Source organism: Rutilus rutilus, assembly GCF_951802725.1.
Source record: "Rutilus rutilus genome assembly, chromosome: 17".
In the NCBI taxonomy this organism is placed as follows: Eukaryota; Metazoa; Chordata; class Actinopteri; order Cypriniformes; family Leuciscidae; genus Rutilus; species Rutilus rutilus.
Genome location: NC_140230.1, coordinates 25843545 through 25857065, shown reverse-complemented (window position 1 = coordinate 25857065; position 13521 = coordinate 25843545). Strand labels below are relative to the sequence as shown.

The window sequence follows — 13521 nt, the reverse complement described above, 5'->3', positions numbered from 1 at the left end:
GACGACTGGCTGAAGTTTGGTATCGTTTTAAAGTGCAGCATTCCAACTTTGTGAATATTCATAGCGAATTATTGATGCCATGAGTCTGAACCAATGAAATGTGATTTTCAAATTCATGCTGATGTAAACAAAACGCTCTAACTCGCTGACAGATCCGAAGAGTGCGCACAAAGACACCTCGCGATCCAGAGATACTCAGAATTACAGTATTTTAAAATATCTGTCTTGGAGAGTAATCACGAAAACATTATCTTTTTAATAGAGAATAGAGAAAATAACACTAACTCATTTGTGAAAATTTACTCATTGCGACTCATTTTGCCAAAATGGGTCACATTTAGTCCCAAAACCATTCCTTTGTAGACAGATCTGTCTCTCCACTATGACTGTGAACTATGAATTTTTTTCTTTTAGATTTAATGTAGAGCAACATTTCAATGGTGACTGAATTAGGCAATGTAACTTATACAGATAATTATAGAAATGTTTTTTAGCTTTCTGATGATATTCAATGTGCATTTTGATATGTATGTATTTTTTCTGTAGTGTCTTAAATGGTGTCTTTTGAATCGATTCACTAAAGCAGTTCTGCTGTGAATTTTTTACTTAATAAACCTTCAGATCAGATTGTATTATTATTATGAAGCACAAACTAAATATCTGAATTAGTTTTTCAAGTGGCTGAATATTATGTTTTCCCTTACAGAGTCTGACGGCAGTCAATACGTCCCTAACTCAGAGCTTCTGAGGGACACACTGCGAGAGCCTCTGCCCCCCAAGCAATCTGTCATGCCCCCTAAGTGGCTTATGACCTCCGCCCCAGAACCTGGCGTTGACAGCTTGCCCCGCACCCCTGTCCACAACCCCGCTGCTGGTTTCTCCTCTTCCTCTGCCTCCTCCAACTCCTCCTCCTCCTCAGCTGTCAGCACAGCTGGAAAACCTCTACGAAACGTCTCCTCGGCTGGTGCCAACACACAGGTTTCCGGTGGCGCTCACCTCACCACCTCCTCAGGACCATCCTCTATGGGTGCTGTCCCAACTCAGCCCACCAAACAGCCCCCCCTCCCTCCACCCAAGCCAATCAACCGTAGCAACAACCCCGCCATGTTGGGTGAGTGGTCACAAACACGTCATGCGAGATATAACATGACCCCTATTAAAGTCTGTGAAATTACTAGTCGCAATTCATTTGCTTCCTCCGGAAAGCTCTTTGATAAAGCCCTCATAATCTTCTCTATGGGTGAAGATTTGGGTATGGATAATAGGGGCATGTCTCTACAAAAATTAAGAGACTTTAATGTTAATAATCCCTACCAATATTTTTAACAATCACAGTAATGAATTACTTGACCTTTATAAATTAAATTACCAGTTACTAGAATAACTGTATAAAATGTTTTTATGGTTGGCACATTTACTGTGCTGCAAACCACCACAGATGACTCATTTTTAAACATTTTAAATACATATGTTAAATAATACTCACATTTATGTTTTCTATTTATTTATTCATAATATAGTGTTTATTTTTGTATAATATTTTAGTGCTTCTAAACAGGAACAAACGAATCAGCTGTGGAAACATTTGTTTGGTTATTTTATATGGCCAAGAGAGCTGTGTCACTGTTTTAGGCAAACGTGTAATGCCATAAATGAGGAAATTAATAAAAAGCTCTGTGAGGGAAGTTGAAACGGCTTAATAAAATTAAAATGGGAATTTCAGTATAATACTTCCAAATAGATTTCACAGCTGTTAGATACAGTGACAACCCTGAACCACATATGTAGAGACTGGCAAAGAAATCCTTTCATACTTAAAGATTGCAGTATTAGTCATTGCTGTCTGCGCGTGTAACTGTATCTGTATAATTTGACAGATTTTAAAATATCCCTAGTAATATTCAAAGCAAATCTACTGTATTTGCTCACAGGCATCACACTACAGCATCTCCTACACAGAAAGCACTGATGCTCATATGTTTGTGTTGGGGCATTTAAAACTTCTATTTTTACTTTAATATATTTTATAAGCATGTGTGACATGCAGTGGTGCATGATTTGTTGTGTTAATTAAATGAAATCCACTTTCTTATGTGCCATGTCATTCGTCATAAGAACTCAACCATGTATTTATTACATTTCCTATTCTCTGCTTGCAGAGCCAATTTCTGCTTTTGGGGTTCTGCCCCTTAAGCTGATCAACTTGATAATAGTCTTTGATTGCGAGATACTCAGTTATTACTAAAGACAATGTTTTCATTTATGTTGTAATCTTGGATTTGTCATTTGTCCCTGCCCTGATTATTGCAGGAAAACAATAGGCATGTTTGTTCCAATTTAATAGGAACTTTTTCTTATTTGGGAGAATTTGGTCTTTGAATGCGTTTCTTTGTTAAATCATATGAGAACCGCTGATATCAATATCTGATGTTGAATATGATTTTATTAGCCCTTGATTTGAACTATGAAATATTGGAACCTATTTAGGGAAATTGAGATGTTGAATGTAATCAATATATTTCGTTTTATATTAGGAATGATATATTTAAGCAGTGTAACATATTTTGAACAACAGCCAATTTGTCGTCCTCCAACAAAAATAGTTCAAAAGGAAGCCGATGCGTCAAGCTTTTCATAGTTTGTAGTGTCTGAACATCGTGTCTCAAACATTCAATCTCCACACTGCCTCCTGCTGTCCATTTGGAAGCCAGTCAATGAGCATGTCAGGCAGTGCCTCTGAAAGGCAGAGCTGTACATTTCACATATGTGTTGATGTTTTACTGCTTATAAGTGTGCTGGGTCACAGTACACTGGAATGGGCCAGATCTTGATGTTGAACCGCAGATGGCAGACAGAAGCTCTGTTACATTAAAAGAATAGTTATTGTACAAAGGTCTTGCTGACCATTTGTGATAGGATTAACAATAACATTTTGAAATGTGTTGGTTTTCTTTTACTTTGACTGGTTCCACAGTGCTCTGGCATTTTCTTTTTTTAGGGTAGTGGTAGTTGTTAGCTAGCTCAACCCAAAATGTTGAAGATAGTGGCTCTTTTTGGATCTTCTAGGTGTTCAAATCTATGGCTTTAGCTGGTTCTTTAACTCGCATATGCATTTAAAGTCAATGTGAATTGCCATTTGCAACCCATTTTACTTCCATAATGTGATGTATTTCTTAGTGAAACAGGATATTCAACAAGGAAAAAATGAAAATAAGTGGGGGAAAAAAGTAACTAATGCAATTTTGAAACTAGCAAGTTTGTTGAATGCCTAAAAAAATAACTGTCTATTTGGCTATTGGTTAATTATCCAATAGCTTTCTCAGCCGAAGTGATGCCACCAGAAAAGGAAAGTTGTTTCAGAGGAAGAGCATGTTAAATTTTATTTATATATATATCTGCACAGATGAATCATTCACAATAAGACCAAGAGCATGCATTTGGAAAATAAATGGGGTCAATTTTGATTTCACGTTGACTTTAAAAACCTTCTGTGTGTAGCCTCACCTTCGTGCTGTTCACAGTCAATTAAAGGAGTAAGTCGTCCCTGCTTTTGTAAAGGTATGTGGTGTTTGATGCCCGGGGACTGTGTTTTTGTCCCCCGCCAGCCTCCACCCTGCACGGGGGTGACGGCAGCGATTTCCCTCTCTACTGGTCCTGTTGGAAGCGTGAGGGTGACCATGACGTCTACCTGTCCCTGCCTGTCTACCTCTGTCGGCGGGCAGGAGGCATGCGCACAGGTAAACGTCGAGGCCAGGCCTGTCGCCAAACCTGGGTCCTTCATCCTCTGCTGTGTGCGCTAGCCTCATCTTTCTTATCCTCAGCATAGCATGCCTTTAGCGCACCAATTGAGCGTGCACGGGCTAATTTCGACTAACACGTCCCCCCTTGCTGCTACTCTTTCTCTCTCACTCCTATTCTCAAGTGCAAAACTGCATGTTTTGGGCATTAAAGCTGTCAAAAGCGTGCAGCACATTGGCACATGTGCTTAAACAGGTGTTTAAACGGCTAGAAGACCCCCTGTACAATTGAGGCAATCTTAGCCACCGCTGCTGGAAATGCCCCATCATGCCAGGTGCCAGCATATGTTCTGTATAAGCTACTCCAGGCAACAGTTGCTCCACAAGCAGCTGTGAGATTAGAAACGAGGAATGAATCCAGTCCACCTCATCATGACATGCTGAAAGCCTGCGGGGTTGCTTAGCTTTAGAGCTAAAATTCATGCATTTGATTCGTAGGCAGCCAGGCTAATCCATAAGAATGTTTTAACATGCAGTTTGCATGTTTAGCTTACTTTATGCTTACTTTTCATTAATAATGTTTGGCCGCTGTACTTCATTATACTTGCACTATATCTTTGGCAGTTACGTGTAGAGCAATTCATCAATTCGAGTCATGTGACATGGGTTTGCATTGCATTGATTAGCAGTCACATGGCTTTTCATCTTCATTCAACTTGCTTGCTTAGAATGTGTTCTGTAAGAATCAGTTGGTCTTCGGTGACGTTACTGGCGAGTCGGGATGGAAGTCATTTGATTCTACTAATATGAAATGTGAAAACTTTAAAGTTTGTATTAAACAAAAGGGAAATTTCTCTCATCATTTACTCACCCTCATCTCATTCCAAACCTGTATGATTTTAGTTCTTCTGTGGAACACAAGAAAACATTTTGTCTGTACTGGAAGCACTTTAAAAGTATCATAAAATGTAGTCCATATGACTTCTAAAGTCATACGATAACTTTTTTGAGGAACGGATGGAAATTTAAGTTTAATGTTCTCCTGTGAATTGTTATTTTAGTATTATTTATTTACTATTTATTATAATATTTATTAACATTTTTGATTGGTCATTATGTTTATATATATATATATATATATATATATATATATATATATATATATATATATATATATATATATATATAAAAAATATGCTTTTGTTATATTTCTATTTAGCTTTAATTTATAATTAATTGTGGTACTTTAACTAAATTTATTTTATTTAGTTGCCAAGACAACATAGTTTTTCATCTAATATTTATATTTGATCTTATTTTTGATTTATTTCAGTTAAGAATGATAAAAAAAATAAAAAAAATTAGTTTTATTTAACAATAACAGCGCTGCTCCGGTGAGCTGAATCATTGAGTCAGGGAGTTTTTTTGTGCCAGTCAGGGACTGGTTTTGTGAACTGGATCAACTAATTTAATGGACAAGATGCATAAAAAAAAAAAAAGTCTCCTTTTGTTTTCCATGGAAGAAAGTCATATGGGCTTTGAATGGCATGAGGGTGGGTGACAGAATTTTAATTTTTAGGTGAACTGTTCCTTTAATTCTGTTGAGTAATAGTACAGTGATGTTTGAACTTTAATGCAGTATGTTTGAAAAACTGTTACTTATGTTTACAATGTTTCTTTATGCATAATATTCTACAGCTGAACTCGCACAAGGAGGCACCAACCTAGTACCGGTCAAACCCTCACCCCCCATGCCCCCGAAGAGAACCACGCCTGTCACCAAGCGCAATCCAGAAGACTCTCCTCTGACCATATCCTCCCTTCCCTCCATTCTGTCCGAGGACATAAGGGCCAACATCCCTGGGGGCTACCAGCTGCCCCCACCTCCCCCATCCCCACCTCTCCCCACACACATCCCCCCTTCCCCTCCACGGGCCCACACACATCACCTCCTCCACCAACACTCCTACCCCTACCCCCTGCCCCAGCCACTTCCTGTCCACTTTGACCCTCCCAGCCCGCCGGAGGAACCACCTGCCCGTCAAGCACCCGTTCCCTTACACATCATGATCCAGAGGGCGCTCAGTAGCCCAGGACCCACCCTCCCACACCCAGATGGCTCCCAGCGTGCCCACTCACTGCTGTTTGAGACACCGCCGGAGTACCAGGGTGGCCGCCCACTGCCAGTCACCATCCAGCCTCTCAAACTGTGAGTGTAATCTGGGCACTTTCTTTAGTTTCGATTAGAGCTGTCCATCAAAAATTAAATACTACAAATTTGGTCACAGTTTCTGTAAATGCAATGCACATTTTTTGTAAATACATATTATAGATCTTATTGTGGATGATTCATCCATGTGTGTGTGTATATGTGTGGATGTATATATGTATGTACAGTGTGTGTGTGTGTGTATGTATGTATGTATGTATGTATATATATATATATATATATATATATATATATATATATATATATATATATATATATAATTGTATGAATTATTATTAAATTAAAAAATATATAATATAAATAATATATAATTATTAAATTAAAAAAATTCTATAAATTTTTTGGACCTTGTGACGTTTAATCAAAGTCTCATAAATCAATCTTCCAGGGCAATGACAGACTTCTCTCTGATGTTACTGGATTTCTCCAATCATTAAGTGCACTTAAATCCCATCCTTCCACAATTGACTGCAAACTCGCATTTATCAAATCCAGCTTTCATGAATCAAATTCCAATCAAAAATTGATTGATAGAACTAAGTTACCGCCCCCATACCGATAATTAATTACACTTGAATATATGCCACAAAAAGTTCTGTCACTACTTCAGTTTCAACACTTTTAAAATAGCAGTGTAAACATTTAACTAGTCATTTTCATGCTCTTGCTGATGCTTGACATGAAAAAAAAAATCCTCCATAGACATTGAGCCAGTCACCATGATTTTGCCAAGTAAGACATATTTTGAGGGTATTTTGTTGATCCTGGAACAACATTCCTGTCTGAAAATGTAGTCCTAGCCCTATCACTATCCCTGAACCTAAACCTAACCCTACCCATAAGTTATCCTTAAAATCCAGGGGCCGGTTTCACAAAGCTATTTTAGACCGGTCGATAGTGTTAGACGAGTCCATAATTTGCTCATAGACTAGTCTAATGCAAGTTATACTGTTTCACAAAAATAAAGACTGACTTTATTTAGACCAAAAAAATTAGACACCTTACCCCCAGGCTAACTTAGGTCTAAGACTTTGTTACCTTGGCAACCAGCAATAACAATCAGTTACATTTACAAACAGCCAAAAGAAAAGGGAAAATGGCTCATAATTTAAACATTTCTTCTTGTTACTACATTCTCCACTAAATTTCCCAAGTAAAATGTCCTTGTAACTGTTATACTCCTCCAACAAACACATATTTTCCGATGGGGTTAACTGCACTGAGCGGTTGAATGCGCTTACTCGATCCGCCATGTTTTTTGTTTTGAAAAGTGTCTTATTTTACCCAGAATGCATTGCAGTGTAGTCCTACTTAAGATAGTCAGAGTCTTAAGTGCTTTTTGCAACGGTCTGATTTTGATGTCTATCTGAAGTCTGACTATCTACTATATCTAAGCCATAGTCAAAGTCTATCTTTGTGAAACCGGCCCCAGAGGAAAATTATATATTAATAACTCCTAACCCTAGTTGTAAGCCTAAACTTTACATAAACCTTAAACTTGTCCCTCAAATCTGATTGGTTGATTGGAATGTTGTTCCAAGATCAACAAAGATGTTGATTCAGGAACATGTTGTGCTTGGTGAAATCACGTTCACCCATTGAGCCTTGGTGCTCGTTTGAGAAAGGCTGGTTCAATCCATCTTGCGTTCTCTTTTTCTCTAAAATATTTTGTATCCTCTCTCGAATGTTGTATGTATCTCTCGAATGACAGTAAAAAGTTGCAAATACAGTACATTAATATGCATATGGGTCCAATATGAAATGGATTTTTATTTGCTCAGGGATGAGGATGACTACTCTGATGAAGAGGAGGAGGAAGAGGACGATGATGATGATGATGAGGAACATCCACCTGATCACCTCCCATCCCCTCAGTCCCAGCCAGATCTTGAGCCTCGTAGCCGCAGATGTCTGGTAGGGGACCTGAGCATCAGCGTCATCCCAGAAGGAAACAACAGCAGCGAGGAGGAGGAAGATGAGGAAGATCAGCAGCCGGATGAGAGCGATTCAGACGGACCCGTGCTATACAAGGATGATGAATCGGATGAAGACGAGGATGATGACAGCCCACCAAGTATGTGTATATATATATATATATATATATATATATATATATATAGGTGTGTGTGTGTGTGTGTGTGTGTGTGTGTGTGTGTGTGTGTATATGTGTATATGTGTATGTATATATGTATATGTGTGTATATATATATAGACTTCAGATGCAAAAGCCTGTAAGTGCCATCTGAAATTTTGTTCTAGAATGATCATTTTTATCAAGCTTGTATGTTTAAGTTCAGTTATTTCACTTTAATGGCAATGAAAATTACCTATCAATTAATTGTCATTAAAGTGAAATTACTGAACCTAAATATACGAGCTTGATAAATATGATCATTTTAGAACAAAATTTCAGATGGCACTTAGAGGCTTTTGCATCTGAAGATTTCATACACACACACAACACTGTTAATTCACAAAAGAATTTGGGGACAGTAAGATGTTTTAATGTTTTTGAAAGAAGTCTCTTATGCTCACCAAGCATGCATTTGTTTGATCAAAAACACAGTCAATAATATTATAAATATTTTTACGCTTTTAATTTTTTAATATATTCCTGTGATGGCAAAGCTGAATTTTCAGCATCATTACTTCAGTCTTTAGTGTCACATGATCCTTCAGAAATCATTCTAATATACTGATTTACTGCTCAAGAAACATTTATTATTATTATTATTATTATTATTATTATTATTGTTGTCAATGTGGAAAACAGTTGTATTGCTTAATATTTTTGTGTAAACCATGATTCGTTTATTCAGGATTTTTTGGTGAATAGAAAGTTCAGTAGAACAGCATTTATTTGAAATGGAAATCATTTGTAACATTATAAATGTCTTTAGTGTGTGTGTGTGTGTGTGTGTGTGTTTATAAATGTACAACCAGTTGTACATTTTACACAATACATGTGTCTGTGTTTTTAGAATGAGCCTTCTGCTGTCTCTATTAATTCCACAGTTTTTTTTTATTCAGACATCTGTCCTTATAAAAGAGAGCCAGGACTTCTGACTGCATGTGTGTGCGTGTTTGCTTGCTGCAGGTGCTCTGGCCAGCAGGGTGAAAAGGAAGGACACGCTGGCGCTGAAGCTGAGCAGTCGGCCCTCTGCCCCAGACAGGCAGGCTCCTGAGAGGCAGGCCAAAGTGGAGCACACCAGTCTGTCGTGGCAGAGCAAGGAGCAGTGGGAGGCCATCCGCACACAGATTGGTTCTGCGCTCACACGGTAATAGCCCTCTCAGCCACACACCCACATAAATACAGATTACACTGAAATACTGTTGTACTGAATATCAACACAGCTGTGAATCAGTCATAGACTGATACTCCGTGTAAGAAGAACCAACAAGAAACAAGAAGTTGAGGCCTATTCACACCAAGAACAATAACTATAATGATAACGTTTTATAAAACGTTCTAAACGTAAAAGAATAGCAGAGCCCACACCACAACTATAACAATAACGGCACGCATTAACAATATCATTGGAATCACTTTCACAACAATTTTTTCCAGCTAATGATTGACAGAAATGACAGCCAATAAGAATCCATCCTGCTTTAAAGAGCTCAAGCATTTAAAGTGACAGATGACAAAACTGCAGCTTGTGCTTATAATAAACAGAACAATATCGTGCCTATTAAATTAAATGTAATATTTAAATATATATTTAAACATTACATTTTAAATTATATTTAAACATAATTAAAATAAATATGCATATATATATATATATTCAATTAGTGTTTATAATATTGTGCAAAATAAAGAGAATATATGAATAATATGAGGTTGTTGTTGTTGTTTTGTTTTTTTCTGTAGACGATTGAGCCAGAGACCCACTGCTGAGGAGTTGGAACAGAGAAACATTCTCCAGCGTAAATTGCCTCTTTATACTCACTCACTCCAGATTTATTTTCCTGCTTCCGTTCTGTCCTTTTTTTCTCGTTTCATTAGTTACTCATTTATTCCTGTTCATTTATTCCCTCAGTGTTCACTGAAGGTTTGACACTGACCCACATATATTTCACTCTCCGTCTCTATTGGTTCATAAGATATTACAGATATTTTCTGCTAATTAGAGTGAAGTCTTTGCTTGTGTTTCTCTGTGTTACTTTGCTGCCTACTTTTATTTTGTATTTTAATAGTTGTCTGTCGTTTATGTGCTCGCAGTTTTCAGTACTTTACATCATTTTCCTATGATATTGGATTTGATTCAGCCTAATCGGTGTTGATGGTGTCTCTTCTTTCCAGCAAAAAACCAAGCAGACAGACAAGCAGAGGTCAGGGAGATCAAGCGCAGACTCACCAGAAAGGTGCGATTCGGTTCGCTTGCATAGGTTGATTTTAGCAAGCATTGAAAGTGATCTTGCTTAAAGGAATTTCAGTCATACATTCAACTGCATTTGTGACATGCATTTGTCTGTTTTTCTTTTTTTAGTTGAGTGAACGACCGACTGTGGCCGAACTACAGGCTCGAAAAATATTACGTTTCCACGAGTATGTGGAGGTCACATGCGCTCAGGACTATGACCGCCGTGCTGACAAGCCATGGACCAAACTCACCCCCGCAGACAAGGTACAACTACAGTACAAAAACGAAAGCATCTAATTTACATCTGCATAACTTGGGTATGCAACCACACACACATTTGTGTCTATATAAAGATCTAGAGCTTTTTATATATCACTTAAGTACTGAAGATTATAAATAGTCTTAAAAGACACTGCTTTCTTTTGAATTTCTCACTTATTGGTCTATATCTCTACACATAATCAACCAACTCCAGTGTTGGAGAAAGTTACATTTAAAAATAATGCGTAACAGTATTGCGTTACTCCCTTAAAGCTACACTGTGTAATTATTTAAGTTGATTCTTAGCAAAAAACACTTTGTTCTTTCAAAATGATATGTCCCCATTAATGTGTAATTACTTCTACCAACTAATCAAGTATTCTCGTAAGCGTAGAATCTGCCATTTAGAATACATACGAGTGAGTCGCTCGAATGGCGGCAGCCATGTTGCGCCTCCATCTTGAAAATACATTAGCCAAAGAGGGACATACCTGGAAATTCAAGCTTCGCCTTTCGCGTTTTTACACTCCGTGGCACCGTGATGAATGCGAGGGTGAGATTACTCGCGACTGCCGGCAGATTTGAAATAATACGGCCATAATACGGAGTTAAAACGCCCTCGGAATGGGAGGGGCTAGAAAGTAATATTCAGTTGGTAGTCATAAACAATTTCACCGCTAGATGGAAGAAAATCCTACACAGTGTAGCTTTAAAAAAGCAACTTACTGCGTTACTTAGTTACTTTTTGTGGAAAGTAATGTGTCGTGTTATTTTTGTGTTACTTTTTCTTATCTGGGCTGGGCTCGCTTGTTTGTTTTTTAATTACAAAAAAGTTCTATTTTTGGCAGCCCTTTTACACATAGTTAAATGAATAAGCCTCAGGTTGAAGGAAATGTAAATTCACATCTGTACAACAAACAGTTTTGTTTAGCTCAAACAAACCTTTTAGTTTTGCTGCCATTCTGATGTGCAGATTAATAGGATGCAGGAAAAGATAGGCTGCGTCTGAAATAGTATACTCTCTTGAAAAAGCAATTACTTCACAATTGCTTAAAAAGTATATTCTATATAGTATGAATTTGTATAGTTTGAATGTAATCTGGATGTACTACATTCGCCATTCTGTCATTATCACGTGACCTACCAGTTATAGTTGTGTTGCTTCACCGCCAATCAAAAATCCTCTCCTGTGGCCTCATGGGATAGTAAAGTGTCCATCGTATGCAAACTTCAGAATCTCGCCGGAAGTGGTAGGTCATCTAGGTACTTTTGCCTGCTCTTTTATGAGTACTGTGAATTTGGACATACTACTTTTGCCAGATACTGTTTTTCTCCTACTTTATAGTAGGGAAGTTTGCAGCCAGAGTTTAACACTCTCAAGCAATTAAAAACAAAAAAAAGGAAACACAGATGTGATGTTTAACTCAAGTCATTTTAGCTTAATTTTAATTCCTTCCTTAAATTGGATCATCAAAGGTCAGCAGCAAAGACATTGGTTAATAAAGTGAGATTAAATTCATAGTGTATTTGTGTCATTTAACATTTAATTATTGCAGGTTTGCATTTCACTGTTTTATTCATTTTGAGGAATACTGAATCTGTTTTTGTGCAAGTGAAATGTAAATGCATGCTCACATTTAATCTAGAACTACAATAACCATCATGTTTACACAGCGCACACAACACCTCTGCACTTACTCATGATTTTTCTCAACATGAGGACAGGAGTCCTGTCAGTAAATAAATGGGAAAACAAAGTAACTTGCGTTACTTATTTGAAAAAGTAACTTTAAAAGTAGTGCGTTCATTAGATACTTGGGAAAACGTAATCTGATTACCATCAACACTGACCAACTCTTAACCTGTTTGTTTAGGCTGCTATTCGGAAAGAGCTCAACGAGTTTAAGAGCTCTGAGATGGAAGTGCATGAGGAAAGCAGAATTTACACAAGGTAAGTGTATTGTTATTTGCAACATAAGAATACAGAGAACTGCAAAGCATCTGACCATTTATTTGCATTTTTATGTGGATTTGTGTCGTTTCTAGATTCCATCGTCCTTAGCTGCGTCTTTAACTGGAAAATGAAGCACTTAAAGGCCGGTGGATATTGGGATGAAATGGCTGTTTTTTTCTGGTGAGGAGCCTCTGGGTGTCAGAGCACCTCTCAGACTGCTTTTACTATGAATGTACTACTTCAAATGCACAGGGTCACCTGGAGCATTCAGAAACTAATCGAATCAAAAATAAAACAGACCGTTTCTCAGTCGTCCACCCACTGATGTGTGGGACGGGTGACCTCTGGGGGACAGATGCAGTATTTCTCCTGGACTTTAGGGGACCCACGTGCCAAGACAGAGAGGCGACGAAGGACTTGTCAGAGGATGTTACTTGTGCCAATGGCAGATCTTCCTCTCTCTACTCTCTAAATGGCCTTTTTTTCTGCTTTTACTTCATATGATAAACTTTATTTCCTTTCAGGGAAGTGTAACAAAGTTAAAAATAATAGTAATAATAATGATGTGACAATAATAAATACAGTAATACTACAGTAAGTGTTAGTTAATGACAAATAGCAGGGCAGACAGAAGAACTGCAAGAATAAGGCCTGAGCCTGGACATTAATTGTGTATTTGTGTATGTTTGTATAGGCTGCTGTAATTTTTCTTAGTTTGGAACGTTTTAACTTAGATACTTTAAGGCTCAAGATTCTTTTTTTATTTCATAACTTTGGCTTTGGCCCTCGTTATTCAAGACAGGGTTACAGATTCCCCCTACTTTGTGGTCTTCGCAGCTTGAGAAGTCATAGAGAAGAATAGAGGAAGACAGGGTCGATTTTTAGATAGAATGTAAGCGTTCCATATCTCACTATTGATCTACAGCGAAACTGTGATCTATTATCTTTTACCATCTTTTTATTTTTTATTAA

At 37.6% G+C, this 13521-nt stretch overlaps 1 protein-coding gene across 5 annotated transcripts in view; it reads left to right on the top strand.

Annotated features, from left to right (window-relative positions):
• Positions 1–12827, top strand: part of phactr4b (phosphatase and actin regulator 4b) — a 52430-nt gene extending 39603 nt beyond the window's left edge. For 3 of the 5 annotated variants that reach the window (XM_084385227.1, XM_084385225.1, XM_084385226.1), the window contains 10 exons: positions 707–1111; positions 3606–3737; positions 5436–5946; positions 7749–8041; positions 9065–9245; positions 9842–9897; positions 10274–10335; positions 10461–10598; positions 12470–12546; positions 12642–12827. In XM_084385227.1, coding sequence (XP_084241353.1) covers positions 707–1111; positions 3606–3737; positions 5436–5946; positions 7749–8041; positions 9065–9245; positions 9842–9897; positions 10274–10335; positions 10461–10598; positions 12470–12546; positions 12642–12657 — 1871 coding nt within the window. In that variant the 3' untranslated portion in view covers positions 12658–12827. The remainder of the gene's footprint in view (positions 1–706; positions 1112–3605; positions 3738–5435; positions 5947–7748; positions 8042–9064; positions 9246–9841; positions 9898–10273; positions 10336–10460; positions 10599–12469; positions 12547–12641) is intronic. The other 2 variants (XM_084385229.1, XM_084385228.1) reach the window with 1 other exon arrangement.
• The last annotated feature ends 694 nt before the right edge of the window (positions 12828–13521 follow it).